The 26,878-nt window shown below is 36.8% G+C and overlaps 1 protein-coding gene across 1 annotated transcript in view; it reads left to right on the plus strand.

Moving 5' to 3' along the window:
• NAF1 (nuclear assembly factor 1 ribonucleoprotein) overlaps positions 1 to 26,878 on the plus strand; it is a 45,256-nt gene that overhangs the window by 1,029 nt on the left and 17,349 nt on the right. Inside the window, exons 2-4 of the mRNA XM_039244554.1 lie at positions 4,637 to 4,805; positions 20,660 to 20,753; positions 24,991 to 25,073. Coding sequence (XP_039100485.1) covers positions 4,637 to 4,805; positions 20,660 to 20,753; positions 24,991 to 25,073 — 346 coding nt within the window. The remainder of the gene's footprint in view (positions 1 to 4,636; positions 4,806 to 20,659; positions 20,754 to 24,990; positions 25,074 to 26,878) is intronic.

Raw genomic sequence — 26,878 nt, forward strand, 5'->3', positions numbered from 1 at the left:
TCATGGTAACATTGTTAGTTAGCTTTATTGTGTGATCTGGGTAGATTTTATAAACAGCCCTCCTGCCCACGTGTTTTATAAATATCATACTTGTGGTGAGAGAGGACTTAAGGTTGTAGGATGTTACTAAACCATGCTGACCGTTATCTACAAGTATTTGAGGATGTTATGTGGGATGAATAGGTGAATAAAATAGATATGATCCCTGTCCTACGTCCTAGTGAGAGAGACCAAAAATAAAACTAAACACAGCAATACATAAATTAGAGGTGGTGAAAATTACAGTGAAAAGGAACGAGTGAGGCATTGAGAAAGTGATAGGAGAGGCCAACCCTCTAAGACCATATAGCCATGTTAAAGTTTTAGTTCAAAGTGTTAGGGAAGCTGTTGATTTTAAGCAGAGAAATGACATCCTCGGGTTTATGTTCTAATGTTTTGCTGTGTGGAAGGATTGAACTGGGTTCAAGAGTGAGTGAAAGAAGAGGGGTGCCTGGGTGGCTCAATCGGTTAGCCTCCCACATTTGGTTTCAGCTCAGGTCATGATCTCAGTTATGTATTGATGTGTTTAGTTTTGATTTTGGTCTCTCTCACTAGGGTGTAGGACAGGGATCATATCTTTTTTTTCCCACCTATTCAGTATCCCATATAACATACTCAAATACTCGTGCTGATAGTTTGGAGCCTGCTTGGGATTCTCTCTGCCCTTCCTGCACTCGCTCTCTTGCTCTCTCAAAAGCGAAAGCAGAGAGGCAAGAGTGAAGCGAGTTATTGTGGAAATAGTTGGAAAGATGTTGCATGAGTCCATGATGTGACCATCCTTATCTGGGTTACGTATTTTGAAGTTTCCCTAGTAGATGGGTCAGTGAGCTAGACAGAGATGTCAACTGGGTGGTGGGTGGTGGTGCTGTTTAGTGAAATGGGGAGTAACCTATCTGGGATGGGGGCTGAAGACCCATAGGAATGTTTAAGTTTTGCAGTTAGTTTGAGATTTCTCTGACAGCTAATTGGAGATGTCAGGGAAGCAGTGGGATAATGAGTTTAGAGTTTAGAGGACAATTCTGGACTGGAGATGTAAATTTGAACATCAGATTACAGACAGGATTTACTTTAACTTTTTATTATGGACATTTTCAAATTTGTTAGAAGTAGAGAGTAATGTAATGAATGCCCACATACTCGTCACCACACTTTAACAGTTTGCATTATTTTGCTAATCTTGTTTTATCTAGTACTTCTAACTTTCTTTTTTAACCTGAGAGTTTTAAAGGAAATCTAAAACATCGCGTCACCTTACCTGGATGTTCTTTACATTTCTGATTGATGAGGTACTAGTTAAGCAACCACCATGTCATTACCAAATGTAGTAACATTAACTCTAATTCCTAATATCTCCTAATAGCCAAGCTGTGTTCATATTTCTCTAGTTGTCTTTTAGTAGTTGGTTTGTTTGAATTAGAATTCAAGCAAGATTCTCAAACAGTGCATTTGGATGTTATGCCTATTTAGTCTCTTTTAAGTGAATGACATTTTTTTTTAATGTTTATTTTTGAGAGAGCAAGCAAGCATGAATGGGGGAAGGGCAGAGAGAGAGAGGGAGACACAGAATTTGAAGCAGGCTTCAGGCTCCCAGCTGACAGCACAGAGCCTGATGTGGGGCTCGAACTCAAAAACTGCAAGATCATGACTGGAGCCAAAGTCAGATGCTTTACTGACTCTTCAGCCATCAGGTGCCCCAAGTGAATGTCGTATTTAAAGCCATGAAGACAGAAGAAGGCACATGGGGGTGGAATACCCCATTAACATAGTGGGTGCTAAAATGTGGAAGTTTTTTGAGGAAGCAAGTGGGAACCATGTCAGATGTTGCTGGAAGTTAATTAAGATGACAGAAACATGTCCACTGGACTTGACCACATGGAGATTGTTGGTGACCTTGTAAAGGAGTGGTGGTGATGGAAGCCAGTTTGGGGTAAAGACTGAATGGGAAATAAAGGAGCAGAGACAGCATGTGTTAACAACTTGTCAAGAAACTTTAAGGCAAGAAATGAGGCTGTACTTGGAGGAATTCAACAGAGGTGCTGTACAGTTCTGGTATGCTGATGGAAATGATCAGGGATAGAGGGGAAGATTCCTGATCTAGTAATAGTAGGAAGGAGTTCACTGGTAACAGAAGGAAAGACCATACTTGCCAGAACTAATGTCTGTATTTCAAGCACTTAACATACATTTGAGAAGACAGGTGTTTTGATGAATTTTGGAATAGTATGATACTGGCTATAGTAGGCAGTTTGAAAAAAATGTTGTGCTAGGTAAGGAAAGAAATAAGTGCATCTTTGGTAGATAGGGGGTGGCCTCAGAGGTAATATTTGAGTTGAGCCCATAAAGAAAAATGGAGAGGTGCCTGGGTGGCTCAGTCGGTTAAACATCTGACTTTGGCTCATGTCATGATCTCATGGTTTGTGGGTTCGAGCCCTGCGTCAGGCTCTGTGCTGACAGCTCAGAGGCTGGAGCCTGCTTCAGATTCTGTGTCTCCCTCTCTCTGTTACTCTCCCCTGCTCATGCTGTCTCTCTCTCAGAAATAAATAAAACATAAAACATTTTTTAAAAAATAAACTAAGAAAAATGGAATTTTTCTGCCCCGGGGGAACATTCCAGTGAAATAGCACAAATAATGGCATGAGATGTGGAACTAGGGGAATTTGGGCAGTTTTATATACTTCTGAGCTAGAGAAGTGGTAGGAGATAGAATTGTAAAGAGCTCTGAAATATGCTAAGGAGCATAGCCTTTATCTTGTACACAGTATATATTTATGGAGAAAGTTTTAAAGCATATCTCTGCTTAGTGTTTTCTTAATTAAAAAATTGAAAGAATGGTACAGTCACACAGCCATCGTCTTGATTTAATACTTATTAACATTTCAGAACTTAGTTTCACATATATATGTTACTGAGCCATTTTATTTTTCATTTAAAACATTTTTTATGTTTATTTTGAGAGACAGTGCGAGTGGGGGAGGGGCAGAGAGAGAGACACACAAAATTTGAAGCACACTCCAGGCTCTAAGCTGTCAGTGCAGAGCTGGACATGGGGCTCCAACCCACGAACTGTGAGATCATGACCTGAGCCGAAGTCGGGTGCTTAACCCACTGAGCCACCCTGGCGCCCCTATTTTTTATTTTTTTAAATGTTTATTTATTTGTTTTGAGAGAGTGTGTGTGTGAGCAGGGGAGGGGCAGAGAGAGTGGAAGAGAGAATCCTAAGCAGGCTCTGCACTGTCCGTATAGAGCCTGACTCAGGGCTCTATCTCACAAACCGTGTGATCATGACCTGAGCCTAAATCAGGAGATGCTTATCCAACTGAGCCATCCAGGTGCCTCATTAATGAACCATATTAAAGTCATTTATAGGTATTATGACACTTTCTCCCTGAATGTTTTTGCATGCATTCTCTAAAAGGACACTGTCTTACATAATCACAATTACCACACATAACAAAATTAATAATTCCCTAATATCTAATGTCCAATCATAGATTTTTTTTTTTTTTTAGGCAAGTGTGAACTGATTAGGATGGAAGGTCATGAAAGGGTGAAGGTTAACATCAGGAAGAGGAAAAGGGTGATTGTACTGGGAAGAGACTACTAGTGTTGACATCAGTTATACAATTATTACAGAAAAATAGGTGGGAAATGAGGACCTCCCCCAAATTGGTTTATAGTAACTGTGGAAATGGGATTGAGAAGTGGAGTAGGAGTGAAGTTTGCCATCTGAAGATAGTATTTTATCTCTTTGAGATTGCATTAGCTCAGAGTGATTCCAAGTTTTCTACCTATAGTGACCAGATTGAAGAGTAAATGAAATAAAAATGGAAGCTCAAGGAGAGAAGCAGGTTCAGCAGGGAGAATGCTTTTTTTTTTAAACTTGTTGCTAGTATGAGGTAAGTGTAGGTTATTCATACAGAAGTGGCCAGTGTACAGCCAGAGATAAGGGGTGGAGCCTAGAATTTTCAGTATCAAAGCTGATGATTTAGGAGTTATCTATACTAACTCCTAGTATAGTGGGTGATGATTGCAACGATTGGAGTGGATGAAGTTATCCATGGGAAGAGGACGAAGAGCAGTAGAAATGAGGATGGACTTTTAAAAACGTGAAGTGTGCGAAGAGAGATAATCAAACAATTTAAACTAAGCAGAAGGTTCTGGTAATAATTGCTGTCGAAGTCAAGGGCTAAGGGAGTTTTTATAGAGAGTAGAGTGGTCAGCATGGTTGGTAATTTTCAGGAGTTTCCCAAGTTGCACGAAACAGAACATTTTATTGGCAATTAAGTGATCTAGAAAGGTCCCTTGTTTAGAGCTTTCTTTTGTGAGTGATTTGTCACAATGCTTACTTACATTAATACAAATCTGTGATGTGTGAGACTATTTTAATAAAAGGGCTTTGGGTTATAACAGGGGTTTTGCAGGTGTTCTCAATGGATTAAGGACTACTTTCCAAAACCATAGTGTACTTCAAAATGCTAGCTTTTGAATTATATCAGCAACAGTAAATACTGTTGTAGATACTTCCTACTTGAACAGTTGTAATTTAGTACTGTTTTAATACTGCTTTACTAAGTTTTCAACTTTTTCTCCCCTACAGTGATACAGATTCAGATAGTTCAAGCTCCTCCTCGTCCTCATCATCTTCCTCATCATCGTCCTCTCGTATATCACTTCCTCCACTGCTGTCAGATGGAGAAGATGATTTACAAGTTGAGAAGGAAAATAAGAATTTTCCTCTTAAAACGAAAGACGAGTTACTCCTTAATGTAAGTACTCTGTTTGTTCTTAAACTTAATTTGTGTATTATAAAAAATGTTACAGTACTAATATTGGTCCCATTTGGCCTGTATCTGCCTCCGTAAGTTTGAAGACTTCTCAACCTGTTACTGGGCAGACTTTTGCTATGCATTGTTTTTTTATTTGTTTTTTGGGGGGTTTTGTTTGTTTACATAAAAGCGAGGATTGATCTGGTTGCTGAGGTTTCTAAGGTTTCCAACTCCAAAATTTGAAAATTGTTCCTGTTGGATGTCAACGTTAATTTGCTACTTTTTGTTTTTTATTTTCCTAGAAAAGATTTCATATGTAGATTTACAGCTTTGGTGATTTGTGTGTGTATGTATATTTTTGTCCACACATCAGAAAATTTTGCCCAGTAGTAATTGAAATTTTTTTTTTTTAAGTTTATTTATTAATTTTGAGGGGAGGGGGTAGGGGCAGAGAGAGGGAGACAGAGAAAATCCCAGGCAGGCTCTCCAGTGTCAGCTTTAGGCCAGCCCAATGTGGGGCTCAAATTCATGAACAGTGAGATCATGAACGGATCTTCAGCCTGAGCTGAAGTCAGGCACTTAACTGACTGAGCCACCCAGGTGCCCCATAATTGAAGTGTTTTTTTAATTAATTTACTCTTAAATGTTTACTTTTGTGAGAGAGAACACACATGCCCAAGTGAACAAACACAGGTATGGGGAAGAGCAGAGAGAGAATCCCAAGCAGGCTCAGCACTGCCAGCACAGCCCAAGAACCAGGAGATCATGACCTGAGTTGAAATCAAGAGTTGGACACTTACCTGACTGAGTTACCAAGGCACCTTTGAAATCTTTTAAATTGATTGCATTTAGAAAAGCAGAAAGTGAAATTAGATGGGTAGAGTTTCTTAGGACTCCTATTTACTTGAAATTTGGAGACATTTTATTGTTGCAGATGGTAAAAATTTGATCATTATAGGATGGGATTTATTGGTACTTGATAGGTTTGGTTTGTAGTCTCATGTGCTTCCTTCCTCTTAAGGTATTAACTGTCCCTAGAAGGACCGTGATGGTTTGGTTGAAACTCCATGATCCAATAGAAATATCTCCTTAGAATTTCAGAATACAGGCTGTATTGCCTTATGTTTATTCTCTCTATACCATATGTACTTATTACTAATGCTTCTTAAAAATTTAATGATCACTAATTACAGTTATGTAATAATTTAAATAAGTGTAATCATTTTAGTGAAGGTTTGAAAACAGTTTTAAATTTTTTAAGTTTTTTTATTTTGAAAACATTTTAAAAGCCTGCAGGTAATTGGGCACCCTTTTATGACTGAATTCTGCCGATATTATTTCTTTTTCTCTACTTGTAATGAGAAGTATCCTATCTTACTTATTCTTTATGTATTGAAAACCCCTTGGATTTTTATGCAGCTTCATCAGTGGTTCTTAATTTTCAAACTAATTCATATCCTTTACTGGCCTTTTCACACAAAGGGTCTCTCAACTTATGACTGTTTTCTGAAAGTTTTGGGAGACTTCTTTGGTCTTTCCCTTGTATCTTGGTCACCTTTGTATCTAAGTTTTCTCAGAGTATAAAAATCAACAAATAAAAGACTGCAGTATATATATTATAAAGTATTTTTTTTTGACATTTATTCATTTTTGAGAGACAGAGCGTGAGTGGGGGCGGGACAGAGTGAGAGGGAGACACAGAATTTGAAGCAGTCGCCAGGCTCTGAGCTGTCAGCACAGAGCCCGATGCTGGGCTCAAATTCACAGACTGCAAGATCATGACCTGAGCTGAAGTTGGACACTTAACCAACCAGGTGCCCCTATATATCATTTTTTAAATTGATCTTACTACACCTGGAATTCTTGTAAATCTCTTAAAATTTAATGCAAAATCTTAGTCTATATGTTTAAGTATTTTTCTTGGTATCTTACACTCATATTTTCATCAGAAACCGAAGGGTCCATGTTTACATAAAGGCCAGGACCCACCTTCTGGAAGGCTGAATTCGTATCTCATCTTTGTAGCTCCCATAGTATCAGGTAGGGGTGCCTGACAGATAATGGGCTGGCAGTCACCAGCAATACGTGGTTGTAGAATGAGTAAGGAACAGGCATTAGTTTCATTTTTAATTATTTCATTCCTAAACTGTTCTAGTGCACCTGCCATGTACTCAGTGCCACAAACAAGACCCTCCAGTTTCTGCTCTCTTAGTGCTTAGTGGAGAGAGACAGACAGTAAATAAAGCAGAGACAAATATAATTTTGGAAGTGCTGTTGAATTGTGAAAGTATGTTTGGTTAGTATCCGAAAGTTACATATTTGCTGGGAAGGTACGTTAGCTTTTGAAACTTGAACAGTGGGCTAATCTGTCCCCTTTTGTGCCAGTTCTAGCCCAGCAATTAATTTTGTGACTATTGTTCTAAATTCTTGTTCAGTTAGGTTGCTTATATCTGTTTTGAGCCGTCCTTTAGCTGTCACTTTTTCCTGGAATTTCTTTAGAGGCGAATTCTTCCATTTCGTCATTTTGGCCAGCTTTCTGTCTCTAGTCAGTTTTAAAAACTTGTTATGCACTCTGTACCTGTGCGTACTGCTGCATTAAAGAAGGCTCATTGACTGTCCAAGGCCTGTCCGCTCAGGAAGTGTTCTTTGAATGGTGTCTCTTGGTCTCTCTTGTTGAGACTGTGGTTATTTTATTTCCCTACTTGTAGTGGTATTTGGGACTCTCCACCATGTGTACTTTGGCTTGTTTCTTGAGGTAGCCAGCCCTATGAGGCTGTCTTCTTAGTGGACTCTGTATCTTTTCCTCCCAGACTCCTGCGGTTCAGTGTGCTATGGCTTTAGGCCTTCTCTGTTTGAGAGATGTGGGCGAGCGAAATGTACAGAGCTCCCTACTTCTCCGCCATCATGCTTCCTTCCCCTATTGTGCCAGTTCTGAGGGATCTTCGGGAAGGATGCAAGAAGCAATTATAGTCTTTATTTTTCAACTTTGGATTCTTGAGTAGCTTTTCACTTTATTTTATATTTACATGATTAGGAAGTCAACTTACTGAAAGTTCCTAATCCTTTAGACCACTGCTACTAGAGTTGGGTAGAGAAATGACTTCCCAGGTCTGCCATAAATCTTTGACTTAGGACTGTGAAAGAGTGCATATTAGGATTCCTTCAGGTCTTCAGCTCTCAAGTTTAAGGGAACAGAATACTTGTCCCTGATGACCAAGGATGGTATTGCTCCATGTACTTGGTGTCTTTAGGGCTCTGCCTCTTTCTCTGTTGCTCAGTAGGTTTTTCTGCATAGAGCTGCCAGTGTGGCTATTGAGATTCCTCGATGCAAGTCATGGGAAGGACTCACACTGGTTTACCTGGGGCCTGGGACAAAGCCCAGGACACATCATTGAGGCCAGTGGAATGTGTCTTCGGATTGCTTGAGCATTAGTCACAGTCACTCCTGTTTATGTGGGAAAGTATGTAGGAGAGTAAGTGCTTTAGAGAAAGTACATGGGCAAGTGTGAAGGTGGGAGCATGTATGAGCCAGTTGACAGAAAGGGAATGTGAATGTGTGTATTTTGAGGAGGGTGAGGGTTGTGTGGGTAACACCAAGCCATGCAAACCACAGGGAATGGGTTCTCTGTCAATAGGAAACGTAGGCTTCAATCCATTTCAGAAAAGGATGCTGTTCAGTCAGTAATAATAGTTATCCTATTACAGAGTAAAAGGGAAGTACTTGGAAGGGGTTATCACACGTGACTTATGTTGGACTCTTCTGGTTGTGAGCAACAGAGACTCTCCAGTTACCTCGAGAAGGGGGATGTACTATAAACTTACTTGGGTAGGAAAGCCATTGGGAACTCTTGAGGATGACCATACTGTTTCTTTTATATACCTCTTGGGTATTCTCATAGTTCTCTGGGTGTCATTTTATTCTCTCTTTACTGACTGATTTCTTCTGTTTACCTGTAGATTCATCCTTTTAATTCTAGCTCCCACATAGATTGCTGTGACCCTGGTTCTGTATATAGTGTCTTGCACTGTCACCTTCCCCTTGAGCCAGCCAATTAGTACTATATTTCTTTGCCGACTTTGGGACAAAACTGTTATTTAGCTTATTAGATTTGTTTCTGTGTGTGTGATTTCGTTTTTACTATTTATTGTTTTGAAAATGAGAATCTCCTTTTCTGGGAGCTATCTCCTCTGGGCGACGAGCTCTGGCCAGTATCAAGTGTGCCATCTTTTTCAGGTCATACCGATATATCCTTTCAGCAGGGATTGTGTGTGGAGCTGTTTCATTTATGTACTCTATTTGATTCAATTTCCTAATGAAATGCTGAAGAAAACTAATGAGACATACTATCCGTGTTGTCTTCGCTGAAAGGTACACATAAGTTAACATCAGCCAAGCAGTTCTATCAATTTGAGAGTTTCTGCTGGATGTTGAGAGATCTCTAGACCATGCCCAATTTGCCCCAGTTTTCTGTCTTACCTCTTTATAAAGTCTCATATTCTAGGCTGTTTCCACTGCCATTTAGGCATGGTGAGCATCATTTTTATCTTTAGTTAGTCGGTCAAGCAGTAATGTCGCCTCCTTGGATCTAGCTTTTTAAATCTTTTCTGTTGTTGGAAAGTTAGAGCCTGGTAATCTAAACTACGAACTGTTGCAGGTCTTTAATTGTTAAGTATATGGGAGATAGCAAAGTAACTTCAAGATTGTTCTTTTGGGATTAACCTTAGGGCATGCCAATAATCCCTTTGGATGACAAGGTATGGTTATAACTTGATTTAAAAAAAGGAGGGGTGAATAGGAAAAAAAAAGAGAGGGAATGGTTAGCCATAGAGGCATTGAAAACGAGGGTAATCTTAGATGGTTCTATTTATATATGTCACAATTATGTAATATATGTTGTTAAATTTAGCCAGTGGAATTATTTTTTTTATCATACATTCCTCCTTAATGCTAAGAAGGTTTTTATTTAACCTCCACAGTAAATGTAAAGCAGCATACATATTACAGCTTTGAAACTACATTAGACCACCTTGAGTTTATTCAGTGTTTCAGTGAATTGGAAAATTAGATCCTTTTTGAAAAACTTTCTCAGCAGTTTATGCCCTGAACTGTTTATTCAGATAAATCAGATGTAATTAAACATTTAGAATCATAAAAACATTTAAGGAATGGTGACATTTCAAAATCTTAATAAGAAATTAATTTTATAAATTAATGCATATTATTTTCTCTTCTGAAAACAAGGGTTTTCCATAACGTTTAAAAGTTATGGTTACAGTGCTTATGGGGATAAAATATAGATAATACTGCAGTAGGCATAATAATATATATTCATACACATAATATACCATGACCGAGAAAAAATTTAATGCTTGTAGGCAGTTCTTGGTACCTTCATGATTTAGAGACTGCCCGTGTTAATATTGTAAAACAAATGCATTTTATAGTTAGGTTGAGTACACTATGTGTTTTTCCTGATTTTGGCAGTGCAGATGCATATCCTAAAACATCTTAGCATGAAGATATGGAAAATACCTGGACCACCTCAAGTGGTCAGAAGCTACAGTAGATTATTTCATGCCTTTTGATCTCCTATCATCTAAGAAACTGCATTGCACCTTGGTCTTTATTTAAAAGTCGTTGACTGAATATGTTTTTTTGGAGGCCTACCTTGCTTTTTTAGTTTTGCCTTAAATGTGGGCTTCTTTCAACTTAAGCTTTTTATGACTCTAGGTATATCTGAAATTATTGCATTGTATTATAGAATACTTAGGACTTTTTTTTTTTAATATTTTTATTTATTTCTAGGAGAGAGACAGCGTGAGCAGGGGAGGGTCAGAGAGAGAGGGAGACGCAGACTCTGAAACAGGCTCCAGGCTCTGAGCTGGCAGTCAGCACAGAGCCCGACGTGGGGCCCGAACCCACGAACCGCGAGATCATGACCTAAGAGAAAGTCAGACACTTAACCGACTAAGCCACCCAGGCGCCCCCTTAGGACTTTTTTTTTTAACATTCTTTTTAGAATGTTTGATATTTAAGAAATGGCTTATATAACTTGAGAGATATTTTTAAATTAATATGTGGTGCTCTTTACAAATAGTGCTCAGATTTTTTAAAAAATTAAAATTTCATGCTTCATTATACAAAATTATTTTAGTAAAGCTTATAGCAAGCAGAAATGATCCCTTAAACTTCAAATCAATAGTGTTTTATCCATTAGAGTAACCATATATGTTCTGTGAATATGCCATATAGTTATTATTACACAGAAACATTCCGTTTGTTACATTCTCCCAGTACTCAGTAGATTTTAATTATAAGTAAGTTCTGATTGCTTCAGAGGATAAAGACAAATGTCTGTTAAAGGGGAATCTAGCTAGAGAGTGAGCATACACACTTCTACGGAAAGCAGAGTGACGCCAGAAAGTTAATGATCGAATGCTGGATGAAGGGTCTTAGCCTTAAAAAGCTGTGGGATTGTGTGAAACAGCAAATAACTTGCGCTGCAGAGGTGAAGCACGTCATCCTGACTTGATCTTAAATTACAGGGTAGGATAGATATGGAGAGGTGACAGGTGAAGAGAACATGAACTTTCCCGCTGAATAGACCCAGTCTGTTGTATGGCAGTTGTAGTCCCAGTGTTGGTTACTAGTAGGGGCTCAGAGAGTGTGTGTTCATTCATTTATCACCCATACGGCTAATGTTGTCAGTTCTAAAATGGACACTTTTTTCATTTGTTAACATTTTGAAATTTGGAACTGATAATTGATGGCATTTACAAATTTTTTTGGACAGTGCTTTATGTTCATTATCTATAAAGTCAGTGTCTTAGATTTGATGCAATATGGACTCCTCAGTTAACATAAAAGAATGCTTAGAGTTAAGTTTATTGCTAAGGATTTTTTCGTATTGAGATGATTTTACTTTAATGTTTATGTGAATCAACATTTGAAGATATTCTTGGGAACTTTGTTTCTGACAGTAATTTTAGAGAAAAACAGGATAAGAACATTGTATTTATTTAAAAAGAAAAATATAGAGATGCTGCAAAGAAGTGTCGACTTTGATTTTTTTAGGTGAAAATTTTTAAGGGGCTGGTCTCAATCTTAGGTTTAGTGTCATGTACAGTAGGGTGTGTTAGGGTGTGTACTGGTGATAGCTAAAGAAAAAGCTGAGTCCCATGGCACGTTGTAAAAGTACTTTCTGTAAAGTTGAATTAGACTACTGAATGTTAGATGTGGTCATAGTTACCGCACAGTGTACAGACCTAATCCATTCTTTTTTCCAATATGTTTTCCCAGCTATAGGGAAAAAAAAAAGTTTCCATTCATGGCTCTCAGTACTCCAGGGATTGGATCCTACTTTCCAACCATATCTGAAAAGTGAAGGCTCACCTAATAGCATCAGGTAATTGGCTGCCACATGCATGTCCTGTATTCTTGGGTAATCTGAGGAGGAAAGCGGCCAGATAATTTTATTCCACTTTTCTCACTTTTAAAAATTCTCCCCAGTCTGTACCAGAAAGGATTAGTTGCCATTTGGAGTGTTTGATTCCTTTTCCATTACCCCCTGCTACCCTTTTTCTAGATTTGTGAATGAAAATCCAAATCAAGGTTCATTAGATAATTTTGCCTCAGAAAATCATAAATTACTGATACCTCTCTATCTCCTTCTCCTTTTTAAACCAATTTTTTTTTCTTGCCCAATAAGTCTTAAAGAAATAGAGACTTCAGGATCATTGTAGTGCACACTTGTCATCTCAGAGGGCCATTTTTGACCCATTAGTTTCCATTTTTGTGGTGGAAGTCTTTTGACACCTACTTTTTGACTAGTGTATCTATAGTTTAATAGGGTGGATTTTAATGTTATGTGGTACTCATTTGAATATTTTGCTTAACTGAACAACCTTGTAGGCCATACAGACGTTTAAGTATCAGAGTATAATAATAATCTTATAACACAAACAATAATTGCTCTTTCACAGATATTTCAGAAAAATAGTTAGGGCCATGCATTTTTTTAATGCCATAGTTATGGGTATCTGTTATCCAGAATTATAGTAATTGTGTTTGAAGCTGGTATATAATTTCTTTCGTACTGTGCTTTTTGATCACGTGCAGTTAAACATTTTTTTAAAATTGTATTATTAGCCATTTGCATGAAATATTCAGAACTTTTGCTCAATTTTCTCACTATTTAGAGTAAGAAAACTGGGGCCCCTGGGTGGCTCAGTTGGTTAAGAGTTTGGCTCTTGATTTTGGCTCAGGTCATGATATTGCGATTTGTGAGTTTCAGCCCCATGTGTGGAGCCTACTTAGGATTCTCTCTCCCTTTCTCTTAGCTCCTCCCTCTCTCCCCCTCTCTTTCTATCTCTCAAATAAATAAAACACAAAACTTAAAAAAATATCATCTTTAGAATAAGAAAACTGGTTCCCAGGAGTGATTTCCCTGAGGGTAATATTTAGGTAGAGAGGAACAGATTCAGAACTAGTAACAGGTCTGATTCCAGTCGGCTGTATTTTTAGTGCTTATGTAGAAATGCATATGTAGCAATATTAGAATTTGATCATTTGAACTTTGGTTGTTTGGTTTCTGAATAATGTAGCATATTTTGTTGTGGTCATAGATACTAAGCTTCCTTAAATTGCATTTGCTTGGACCATATTATCTTTTAATAAAGGCTTTGGCTTGGAACTGTAGATTATGTAGGAAAAAAGTGATTGAATTTCTTAGTATGTTGAATTCCAGTAGTTCATTTGTCAAATGCTGTTACGTGACTGGGATTTTTATTTCCATGTGAGCTTTTCTTTTGCTGATGATGTGAATGAAGTTTTTTTCTTCCTTTCCTTCCCTATTCTTTGTTATTACAAATACAAGTTTTGAGTAAGTGTGTCCAGAAGAACTATTTTTACTCTTATTTGATTTTCAGTCAGTAAACGTAATACTGACTTTATTTAAGCAGTAGCATGGATATTTATCTCTAGTTGCAGATACTATACATCCAAGACAGGGTTTTAGTTTCTCTTGAATTTTGGAAAGTAAAAGTCATAAGAATAGAGATTGATCACAAATCTTCATTTTCCAGGTAGAGTATTCAGGTTATCATTAAGGCTTAATAGTAATATGGTATATGCTGTTGTAATGTGGCCTGTATTAATGGCCAAAAATAGTTTGGTGCTATTATTACCTGGGTGTATGTCTTGTAACGAAAGGCTTTTTGGATGTTGAAGAGTGTAAAGCAGTGCTGTTCGGTAGAGCTGTCTGCAATGGGGGAAATGTTCTATATCCGTGCTGTGTTAATACTCTAGCTGTTAAGCATTTGAAATGTGGCTAGTCCAACAGAAGACTGCATTTTAAATTTTACTTAATGTTAGTTAAATTTAAATAGCCAAATGCGGTTAGTGTTTGGTGTTGTATAAGTAGAATAAAAGGAGCCTTTCTTACCTACTTACCCATCTTTCCATGAAGGTTGTAGGTTAATCCAGGCTCACACTTTAATCTTCCTTACCTGCAATATATAGCGTTTTTGTCTTTTATTTTCAGTATGCTTGATTTGCTTATGTGATGGAGGAGGTCTTTCTATCCCTCTACCTACAGTTTTCTAGTTTATCAGTATGACTTTTAATTCTTTATATCCTATGTGTACTGTCAAGAGTGGTAGTGTCCTTCAGTATGTGTTCTGGCTGTTTTTCCCCCCTTATTGGAATGTGTCTGTTTTTCCTCTTTTTTTGTGACAAACACATCCTTTTCCCACTCATGGAAAAGCAGTGATTGATTTTTATTTCTGTAAAGGAGATTATGTGACTGAGCAGATTTATTCGTTATCTTACCAGGAGCAGCTGCTGAACAGTGGCTGTGTTATCAAGCAGCCAGGTGTTAATCTAATAATTGTAATAATGTTTGCTGCTGCAAACCTGAGGTATGTATGCATCAGTCCTAGGCAATGAAGCTCCCTTAGAAGTCTGTGTTTCTTACTTTCATTCCTTGAGGATTCTCTGGAATTCTGGGAATTATATTTTCATTATTTGATTTCACTGATTGAAAAAGACTGTGATCTCTTCTGAGAGTTTTGTTTAACTTAGACTGATGAGGTAAGTCATTTCATCTAATAAATACGTACTAAGCACCTACTATATGCTAGCCACTCTTCTGGATGCTACAGCCATCAGCAAGGCCGACCAAGTCCTGCTTATTGTATTTATTGCCTAGTTATGGAAATGGACTTCAAGCAAGTAAGCACATTGGATGTTAGACAGTGATGTGCTTTACAAAAAAGAAAATTAGTAGGATGACTTAATAAAGAGTAACTAGGCTTGGTAGTACTTCAGATTTCACAGTTAGGGAAGAGAAAGTAACATTTGACATCCAAACATCGAGACAAGGTCTTCTGCTGCCCAGTCTGACATGGCAGCCCAAGGAACCTTCCTCTTCAAACTTCTGCAGTTTGTCTCTTTGAACTGACACAAATCTTTATGGAAAGCATGCATGTTTAAAAGGGACAGATATTATCTCTTCTCTGATCCAGTCCCCAAAATGGTTGCCATTTTCAAAGCAAATATACTGTTTGACTTAATTGAACTTTGAAAGGTAAACACTGTAACATGTAACGCTTTTAATCTGGAATCATACTAGGCTGATTTCACTTATTTCTTATAAATTTTATGCACAATATTTAGCTCTTTATATACCTTTTGTGTTCTGTAGAGTATTTGTGATAGAGATTTCACATATCACTTATATAAGTAGGTCTTTTACTATTAGGAGGCAATTTAATGCCTCCCATTGACCTTTTTTAGGAATGTTTAGAAAACATTCCTGTGTTACACGGTACAGGGGTAACTGAACTAAAATTAGAGTTCTGGTGGTGATCACAGATAACAGTATTTCTGTTCTTGTTTTTTGGTTTTTGGTTTTTTTCTGAGTTTGGTTCCGTATGAGACTAGAGATCCTCCTCATTTGTAAGCAGTTTTGTCCTGTTAATACATAGCTCGGAAACCAGATAACAGGAATTAAGGAAGCCTGACAGACTCTGCTTTTGACCACAGTTGTGAGTTACTGCACCACTACAAATATTCTGGGTTTGTGTATCTCCCTCTGTCTTCCTCATTGCTAGATGTGTCTCATAAACATCCTTAGAGAATATCAGGATTTTATCAGATGTTGTAGCTGACCTGCTGAACTTAAAGTAAATTATGTTATAATGATCTCAAAAGATGATGAAAAAGCATTACGTACAGTTCAGCAGTCTGATCTAAAAAAAAAAAAAACCCACATGCAAATAGAAACACAAAGAGGAATAAATGGTCACTTGTTTACTAACCTTTTTAAAAAGAAATTTTAGAGGTGCCTGGGTGGCTCAGTCTCGGTTAAGCGTCCGACTTCGGCTCAAGTCATGATCTTGTGGTTCGTGGGTTCGAGCCCCACGTCAGACTCTGTTCTGGCAGCTAGCTCAGAGCCTGGAGCCTGCTTCAGATTCTGTGTCTCCCTCTCTCTGACCCTCCCCTACTCATGCTGTCTGTCTGTTTCTCTCTTTCTCTCTCTCTCTCTCTCTCAGAAATAAATAAAACATTAAAAAAAAAATTTATTTTTAATTTCAGTCAAGCCACATCATTTTGCTTAACATTATAACATTTCTAATAAAAAGTCATACGTCATGCCCACTGTCATTACAGTTGCTCGGCATTTGATATTTTCGGAAAAATCCAATGTTATTTGAAAAGTTAAAAGTATGATGTAATAATATTGAAAAGGAGGAAGATTTATTTTTTGAAAATATGGTAATAGTGAATATACAAGAAAGTCATTAGACATAAATTTCAGCATGATGCTTTCTTGTGTTCAAACAGTACTCTATAAAGATGCATTTATAATATCAATAAAAGATATTAAATAACTAGGAATTTATAATATCAAATAAGGTAGAAGATGGCTTTAAATAAACCTAAGGACTATTTATGACTTATAAAAAGACAACTCTAATTAAATGTCATTTTATTCACTACTAACAAGACTAATTAATATATGACAAAATAGTTTTAAAGTTTGTCTGGTGAAATAAACCTGAGAACAGTAGGAAAAATTTCCTAGGGGAAGAATATGGGTGAATTGAATAGAGGAACTAGCCTTACTTCCCAGATATTAAAACATGTAATGAAAGGTGCAGTTGTTGAAATATTTAGGACTGACACTGAAGTAAATCAGTGGAACTAAGTGGAGATTTCAGTAAAAAACCCAAATATATAAGTACATTTAGTATATGTTAAAATTTATTTTTCAAATCAGTAGGGGAAATGATGGATTGTTCTATAACACATGGGAATAATTGGCTAATAATATGGGTAAAGATAAAGCCAATCTTTGCTTTTATACAAGAATAAAACTGTAAATGGACCAAAATGCAAATATTAAAAATGAAATTGGAAGCAGTGAAAATATCAGTGAACTTAAAAAGTGATTTGGGGATTGGGAGGGTCTTTCTCTCTGTGGCACAAGTCAAAAGCCACAGAAAGAAATGCTTGATATACGTGACTACATAAAAATTAAAATGAAGTTTGTTAAGCAGCTCAAATGCATTGTGGAACATTAAGGGAGTAGGTATTCTCTCCATATTTGATAAAGGGCAAATATTTTTTAACACAAAGTTCTCTTATAAAAAGATAAACCCTATGAAAGAAAAATGAGTAAGACCTACAAGCAATTCATAAACTCAAATAGCCAGGAAACATGTAAGGATGCAGTCTTCCTGAGTAGAGAAGAAATTCAAATTAAAGCAAGATGCCATTTTATATTGTAGACCCCTCATACTGGCCAAGAATTCAAGTTTGCTTCTCAGTGATCACAAGAATGTGAGAAAATATCTCATCATTTGTGGAATTGTTAATTGACTAACTTTTTGACTTTTTTTTTTTTTTTTTTTTTTGAGACAAACATAGCACCAGTGCGGGAGAGGCAGAGAGAGAGGGAGACACAGAATCTGAAGCAGGTTCTGCCTTGCCAGTGCAAATCCTGACGCTGGGCCTGAACCCACGGACTGTGAGATCATGACCTGAGCTGAAGTCAGACGCTTGACTAACTGAGCCACCCAGGTGTGCCAGACAAAACCTTTTAGAAAAGAAAATTAGTATAGGTCAAAATTAAAAGTGTTCACACCTTTGGATCTAGTAGTTTACTTACAGGAGTCTATAATAGGAGTTACGCAAAGATAGTTCATTGTATCATTACGTATAATGATGAAAATTAAAAAGTAGCAAATGTTCTATCAGGTGACTGGTGTTAAATTATAGTCCGTCTATAAAGTGATCTACTGTAAGAATGTTTAAAAAATTAGGTATATATGTTTTGTTGTAGAAAGATGTACAAAATATGATAGGTAAAAAGGATAGCTTGCATTGTAATGTGGATTTTTTTTAAATATTTTTATTATTTCTAGGAGAGAGAGAGAGACAGCATGAGCAGGGGAGGGTCAGAGAGAGAGGGAGATACAGACTCTGAAACAGGCTCCAGGCTCTGAGCTGGCTGTCAGCACAGAGCCCGACGTGGGGCCCGAACCCACGAACCGCGAGATCATGACCTAAGCAAAAGTCAGACGCTTAACCGTCTAAGCCACCCAGGCGCCCCTATAATGTGGATATTTTAAGTGAAACATTTTAAAGTTAGAAATGTAAAAGTTTATAAGTGCATAGTAAATGTATTTGAAAGATATACTGGTAATAGCTATGTAGAGGAATTGGGAGATTGAAAGTAATAAGGTTGGGGGAATTTTTGCTTTTTACTTTGATTTCTTCTGTACTATCGTTTTTTTCCTTTTTTTAAAAAACAGGAACATACATTTTATAATTTAAAGTTAAAGGAAATCAAAACGGTATCAGAATTTAGATCGATTCCAAAATATGATTACTGTATATTGCATGGATCTTTCTTCCTCTTCATAGAAATTGCAAAACAAGGAGCTTTTCATTTTGTGGCCAAATAGCATTTATTTATTTGAGAATAACATTGAGTTTTGTGTTCTAAGTGTTAATGGCATGTGGCCCACCTGAGTTTAGAGGTTCTCCTGAAAGCTGTTTAAGAGCACTTTCTCTTTTGGAGACTTCCTTTTTCTTTGTTCTGCCTCTATGATCCTGACTTGAAGCAGTGGACTTCATCATGGTCCAAAAGTGATGAAAGTTTTTGTTTTAGATTTAACTGTAATTTGGTTAGCTAGTGGGGCAGATTTCAGATATCATCACTATACTTCTGCATTAGTGGGGCGCCTGGGTGGCTTGGATAAGTGCCTGACTCTTGATTTTGGCTCAAGTTGTGATCTCACGGTTCATGAGTTGAAGCCCCACATTGGGCTCTGCACTGACGGTGTGGAGTCAACTTGGGTTTTCTCTCCTTTCTGCCTCTTTGTCTCTCAAAATAAATAAGTAAACTTAATAAAGATAAAAAGTTTTACACTTTTGCATTAGAAAATACCATTCGCTATTTTTAAGAGGTGCCACTCCTGGAAGCAGAAATCAGTGTGATTTGTCTTTTTAAATGCCATTAAAGCCTTCCTGTCTGCAGTCTCCCAGCATTATAATTCTCCATTCTTGTATTTAACTGGTGTGGGATTTCTTTAGTTAGGAACTTCTTAAACAAGGCTATTCCTTGTCACATGTTCTTTTACCATTTCTACCAATTCTCCCTTCTCTATTCTAATGTACACATGGACCACTTTGAAACCATGATTTTGACAAGAAAAGAGTTTCCATGTTTAATATGCAATAATGACCAGTGGCTGTCCTCTTTCTAGAAATACTCAGAAAAATTCTAACATATAAACAATCATTTCCTCTAACACCATACAGACTAACTTTGCAGAGGTTAAGTCTTCTGCATGGAGTTGGTTGAGACCTTTCGTGTGGTTTTTCATTAAGTAATTCTTGGTCAGAAAATAGAAGCAAGTTGTATACTTTAACTCAGGTTATATGATTTGTTAAAAACCTTGTTTGAGTCCCTGAAGAGGAAAATGATTACCCAAGAGACATTCATCTGCAGTACAGATGGTCTTCCCATCTTTTCCACCATTTCAAAAGTTACCTTTCTCCTCCCAGACTAACTCCTATATGCTATTCATAGGATCTTTATACTTTCAAGCCTTCTTAAGGAAAAACTTGCTTGTAAAAGTTAACTGTGCTCTTTTGGAAAAGGTAAAAACAGAAAGCTCTGTTTATTTACTTTAAAACGTAAGGTCAGTTTTATTCTTAGATTTTTCTTCAACTTCATCTTTACTTCAATATCTGGTTTCTATAGCAACTGAGATTGGGTCAGAAAAGAGGAATTATAAAGAAATTTAGTTTTTAACATAGAGAAAGAAGATAACAAGCAACACCACCACCGCTTTTCCAGGTTGGAGTTTACATTGTTTCCTAGGAATTCTATATTTCTTTCCTGAAGAGGCCAGACATTTACTCTCTGTCACATAGCCCCCAGGAAAGATTACTGCTTCTGTCTTCAGCTGTTTAATCCCAGTCAAATTGATTAACCAAATTAAGACTGCTAAGAGAGAGAAGACTAAGTGGAGAAATCATAATGACCAGTAGAATGATTTTTCTGGGAATCACTATGTGATTGGAAAATTCTAGGGTACTTTTGTCTGTGTTGTCTAGCTGGATTAAGGATTAGAAGCTCTTGCATTACTCATGTGAGGAGACATTGGAGGTGGAAGAAATACTGTCAGACACTAAAAAGGATAACATCAAAGAGATAAGTTTTAAGTGCCTAACGTTACATCGTCAGACATGTTTATAGAACTTTAAATAGAAATGATGTCCCATTTTTTTTTTTAAATTGTTGAAGCTGGAAGAAGATCATTGCTTTTTTATATTATAGGAACTACCGTCTGTTGAAGAACTAACTATTATTCTGCCTGAAGATATTGAATTAAAGCCTCTTGGGATGGTCTCAAGTATTATTGAGCAATTAGGTATGTAAATAATTTTATTAATCAAATTTTTTATATCCAGGTATGTATTGATCAAATAATTTATGACTAGCAAAGTTTCTGTGAAATATTGTAATACTACCTCATTAGTCACTAAGTTAGAATAGATAAATTCAGTTTTTGCTTGCATTAAGTAACTAATAAATACACAATCTTTTTAAAAATTTAAAGTCTACTTTTAGTGACATTTTCCCAGAATTTTCTTTGATTTGGTATATTCGTTTTTTACTGCTATGAAATTACTACAAATTTAGTGGCTATACACAACACAAATTTATTATTCTACAGTTCTCTAGGCCAGAAGCTTCATATGTGGCTCACTGGGCTAAAATTAAAGGGTCTGTCAAGGCTGAGTTTCTGTCTGAAGGCTCTAGGGGAGAATCCATTTTCTTAACTCTTTCAGCTTCTAGAGGCTGCCTGCATTTTTTTGGCTCATGGCACCCTTCCTTCATCTTCACAGCCAATCTTAGACTTTCTCTGTGACCCTTCTCCCTTCATCAGGCCTCTCCCTGACCACGGCCATAGAAGATTATCCGCTTTTAGGGACTCCTTAAATTGGGCCTACATGCATAAGCCAGGATAATCTCCCCCATTCCAAGGCCCTTAACCTTAATCACCTCTGCAAAAAAATAAAAAGTTTTTTTTAAATGTAAAACATATTTACAGGTTCAGGGATTAGGGAATGGGTATCTTTTGGGTGGGGAGTTCTGCCTACTGCCTTTGAGTTTTATTTTAGAAACATGTAAATTAGCTCTGTGATTTAATGTCATAAAATTGAAAGCTGTTGGTAAGAAAACTATATATTTACAGATATCTTTTAGCCCTAGGATGTGAGGTAGGTACATGAAAGGCTTTGAAGTTAATGTAGCTATCATTAGCTCTTACAGTAAGATACATCTGAAAATAGAACTCAGAGTTGATAAAGTCCAAGATATTGAACTGGGTGAAAGACCTAGGTTGTCCACCCACCCCCTTACTTTACAGGATTTAAGGGACACAGGAAAACCCAGTTCACTTGCCCTTATGATCAGTTGTATAATGAGTCAGTGATAGAAACTGGACTTTTGGCCTTTTTCTAACGGTGCAGATTTTGTACTTTTGCAACTTACTAATCAAAATTCTGATTAAGGTGAAACACCCTTCTTATAAAAATCATGATTATTAGAACTCTTTACTTGATTCTCAAGTCATTACATTTGCTGGGTTTTGAGTTCTCTTTTGGCATTTAAGAATATGCATAAATAAGTCAAATAATTAATAATTTGATTACATGGTGTGAGTTGAGAATCTATTAGGCTTGATATTTATAGAAAAATTTATGTCACGATGTTTATCAAGAAAAAAATGTGCACTATATGATATGCACAGAATAATGCTTTTTATTTAATTTATTTATTTATTTAATGTTTGTTTATTCTGAGAGAGAGAGACAGACACAGAGTGAGAGCAGAGAGGGGCAGAGAGAAAGGGAGACACAGAACCTGAAACAGACTCCACGCTCTGAGCTGTTAGCCCAGAGCGCAACATGGGGTTCAAACTCACAGACTTCGAGATCATGACCTGAGCCAAAGTTGGACACCCAACTGACTGAGCCACCCTGTCACCCCAGAATAATGCTTTTTAAAGCTATTGTCCTGACTAGAACAACCTAATAGACCAACAGTTCTCAAGCTGCTGGGAATAAAGATTGAATCAAAATCAGCACATACTCCTCTCTTTTGAGAGCCTAAAATATCTAACTTATTTGGGCCAGATTACAAAAGAGAAAATGAAGTAAGTATTAATTAGTACATTAAGCAAAAAAAATAAAGGACTTCAGATGAGAACCCAAAGAGGAAAAGAGAGGATTTGGCTTTGTACTTTACAGTTCTTCTACAAGTTATGCTGGTTTCTCTCTCTCTCTCTCTCTCTCTCTCTCTCTCTCTCTCACTCTCTCAGAAAATACAAGAGGCTCATTAGATATTATTCACTTAGGAAGAAATAGAGAGATTTCATGAAATTAAGGATCTTATACTATACATACTTGACTGTTGATAACCTCTGAAAATTTTTATCAGTATATGGTACAAAATTTAAGTTTATTTGTACCCAACTATCTGCAACTGCCACCTAGAATCCTAATAAAAAAGAATGGGTCCTTTAGGTTTTGGAAACAGGGTCAGTAGGTGTGATGGTACAGGAAGATTTTATGTTTTGGTGATAACTTGGTCTGGAATTAGCCAGATTATGCTTATATGATATTAACATAATGTTAATCTCTTGAGTCTTGTTTTCTCATCATTTTATGAAATGATGATATAGATTAGGCGATGTTTTATTTTCATGTAATTTGATTCTTGGGAAGGGGCTTAGGGAAGACAGATGATTGAAAATGAATTCTCTTAGTGCTCCCTATCATTATCAGTCCTTACTCATCATCTTTATTTCAGAAATAGATCCAACTCAAAAATGTTGACCTATGATCTGTCACTCATACGTATGTTCAGAACTTAGCAGCAATAGCTGATGGGGGACCTGGGTGGCTCAGTTGGTTAGGTGTCCCCAACTTCAGCCCAGCTCATGATCTCACAGTCTGTGGGTTCAGGCCTTTCGTGGGGCTCTCTCCTGACAGCTCCAAGCCTGGAGCCTGCTTCAGATCCTGTGTCTCCTTCCTCCCCACCCCCCGTGCCTAACCCGCTCGTGCTCTTGCTCTCTCCCTCTCTCAAAATAATAAATAAACATTTAAAAATTTTAAAAAAGCAGTAACTGATATAATTCATTGAATACAATTGAAATTTTTAAAGTGAATTTTAATAATCTGAATTAATATATTTCATTCTCAAGTTGACATGACATTTGTAATGTGGCAAAGTATTCTTGCTCGTTGCTCTAATTTTCTAAGAGCCTATTTGTTTTTTCTCTTTGCTATATATGGCAGACTGGTTGTTTAACATTTGTGTCATTTACAGGGATTGATTATGATAGACGAGGGGGATAAAGCTATTGCTTTTTGAGAAAGGGAATGATAAAAATTACTCTTTTTTTTTTTTTTAATGTTTCATTTATTTCCGAGAGAGAAAGAGAGAAACAGTGTGAATAGGGGAGGGTCAGAGAGAGAGGGAGATACAGAATCTGAAGCGGGCTCCAGGCTCTGAGCTAGCTGTCAGCACAGAGCCCGAAGTGGGGCTCGAACCCACGAACTGTGAGATCATGACCTGAGCCGAAGTTGGATGCCTAACCAACTGAGCCACCCGGGCACCCCTAAAAATTACTCTTGAGTCCTATCATTCTTCATATGTTTGGAGGAAAATGCTTTTGTGAAGTCGTTAGCTTTTTCATAAAGCAGTAAGTACTCAGTGCTATATAGAAAACAATTTCTAGAGTGAGAAGACTAATTTTTCCTAAAACAAGAGTTTTGTGAGTAAATGTGATTATACTGTTTTGGGTAAAAGTTGCTTGAGAAAATGTACATGTCTTAAATTTATTGACTTTTTTTTTTTTTCAAATATTTTTATTTCTAGGAGAGAGAGAGAGAGAGACAACGTGAGCAGGGGAGGGTCAGAGAGAGAGGGAGTCACAGACTGAAACAGGCTCCAGGCTCCGAGCTGGCAGTCAGCACAGAGCCCGACACGGGGCTCGAACCCACGAACCGCGAGATCATGACCTGAGCGAAAGTCGGACGCTTAACCGACTAAGCCACCCAGGCACCCCAATTTATTGACTTTTTAATGTGTGATACAAATTTTCTGTGAGATTTTATACTTTAGGTTTTTTTCCTTAGAATTGTAGCTTTCTGAGGGTTTTTTTTTTTTTTGGTTTGTGTGTGTGTTTTAAGTTTATTTATTTTGAGAGAGAGAGCTGCACATGTGCATAAGTGGAAGATGGCAGAGAGAGAGAGGTAGAGAAAATCTCAAGCAGGCTCCAGGCTGATGTGGGGCTTAATCCCATGACTACAAGATCACAACCTGAGCTGATAGCAAGAGTCAGCGCTTAATGGACTGTGCTACCCAGGTGCTCCCAAATTGTAGCTCTCTATGTTAAATAAAAATATGTAGAATCTATTTCCCTGTACCACTTGATAGTAAATTGCTTGTTGATTTAAGAGGAATAGTTACTGAGATACATTATCTCATCTTAAATTTCATTTTAGAATTATGTTGGAATTAAAGGCTAAATTGTTACTTAAATTTTACATTATCATCTGATTAAGTCTTGAAATAATCTCTGTTTCATTTTTCAGTAATAATTGAATCTATGACTAACCTACCTCCGGTTAATGAAGAGACTGTAATTTTTAAAAGTGATCGACAGGCAGCCGGAAAGGTTTGTAAAAATATATATATATCTCAGATTAAAAATTATGCTGCTTCTTTGTTGATTGATTTTTCTGACTTTCTTATCTGTCCTAAAAAGAATTCATTAATTTTAGTAGGTAAGCAATCTAGAACTCTGAAGTTTTCATTTTTTTCATGATTTTCATCAGTGCTTCATGTCTGTTGATATTTTGGTTTAATACTGCTTATCACTCTTTGCTGCTTGCAACGTTAAATAATAAAATACAATTTTTTCCTGTTTGTCAGGTGCTTTGCGAGGTAGTGGGTCTACATACTGAATATCTCCAAATACTCAAAGTTGAGTGCAGGAAACTTTGTACAGTGTAGTAGTTATTAACCTTTTTTTGGTTTGTGAGTCCCTTTGAGTGGTGGCTCTCAAAACTGTTTAGACTTTGGATTTCTCTGGTGGAATCTGAGAGTGGAAAAAAGACAAAGTAGAAAAAGATTTCAACAATAGCTATAAAGTGTCACTGTAAGCACATTCTGGGAAATTACGAGTATGTGTACTTTAGTACCTAACATAAAGTTGAGTCCCTCGTAACATCCTTTGAATGGAACAACTCTACATGTCCATCTTTAATATGGAAGACTTCACATTTTACTGAGTCATTATGCAGTTTTGAACAGTCAGCAAAGGATGTAAAATCAAGAATATAAATACCAACCAAGTGTTCCCTTTTTGACTGTAGGGGTGATTTTATTTACCTTAGCATTTCTGTACCATACAGACTACAGTTCTTTGTAAATTATAATAGGTAAAAATGTGTACTGTGTTGAAAACAGTTATGAAGTAACTTTTTGGGGTTTAGTTTCTCCCCAGATAACTAACAGTTGACTTCTTTTTTTGTTTTAGGAGATACAATTAATTTATATCTAATCAGAAAAAAGCATATCTTTTTAATTATATTATTGGATCATTTATGCAATTTTCCCTTTTTTCTGCCATTTCCCTACTGTCCCATTCTAACAAAGATTAGAAAGAGCTCAGGTTTTTATCAGGATCCTACCACCTTATACTCCCTACTTATATTTGTATTTAATATAAGTATATTTAAATTTATAATATATAAATTTGTAATATGTAGATTTATAGTATATAAAATTATATATATATTATATATTTACATATATTATATATAATATATATATACACACACATTAGGTTGACAGGCTAATTTACCAAAGAGAAATGAGTGACTTAGGATTGCAGAGCAGTCAGTGGTAGAATTAATTGGAGTTTAGAGCTAATCTATTTTGGCAATGCTGGAGAAAGTTGGTGAGGGGAAGAAAGATGATTTAATGCTTGAAGGTGGTACTATACTTTTTTCCTTTCAAATACCTAAGCTCAGTCCTTTTGTTTCAAGTATGGGTTCTGCTGGTGCCTTTGTAAGACATTAGAGATATGCTAGGAGGCTGAACCTCAGAGAAGGTTGAGAGAGAAAAGGCATGGAAAATGAGTCAATGACTGTGCCCTGAGCAGCCCTCCGTGCCCATGGGTATATATGCTTCCTTAGGAGAAACCAGTATTCTGCCCTGATGCAAGAGCAAAGCATTTCTCGCCATCCTCAAGAAAGATGTAGAAGGGAGGGGAGAAGAGGGAACCGAAACATATTTCTTGATTTTTCTGTCTAGAGGTTGAAACTAATTATTTCTGTGATTCCTTTTATTTATGATTTTCATGACAGTTACCTTTTTCTCTAGCTAGCTTAGACAGTTTTAATTTCAAAATACCCAACATTTTGCCAGTTAAAACCCTCTAAATTCACCTTTCTTATATTTCTCATTACATTTGAA

The sequence above is a fragment of the Hyaena hyaena genome, unplaced genomic scaffold, assembly GCF_003009895.1.
Source record: "Hyaena hyaena isolate Hyena2069 unplaced genomic scaffold, ASM300989v1 scaffold_244, whole genome shotgun sequence".
NCBI lineage: Eukaryota > Metazoa > Chordata > Mammalia > Carnivora > Hyaenidae > Hyaena > Hyaena hyaena.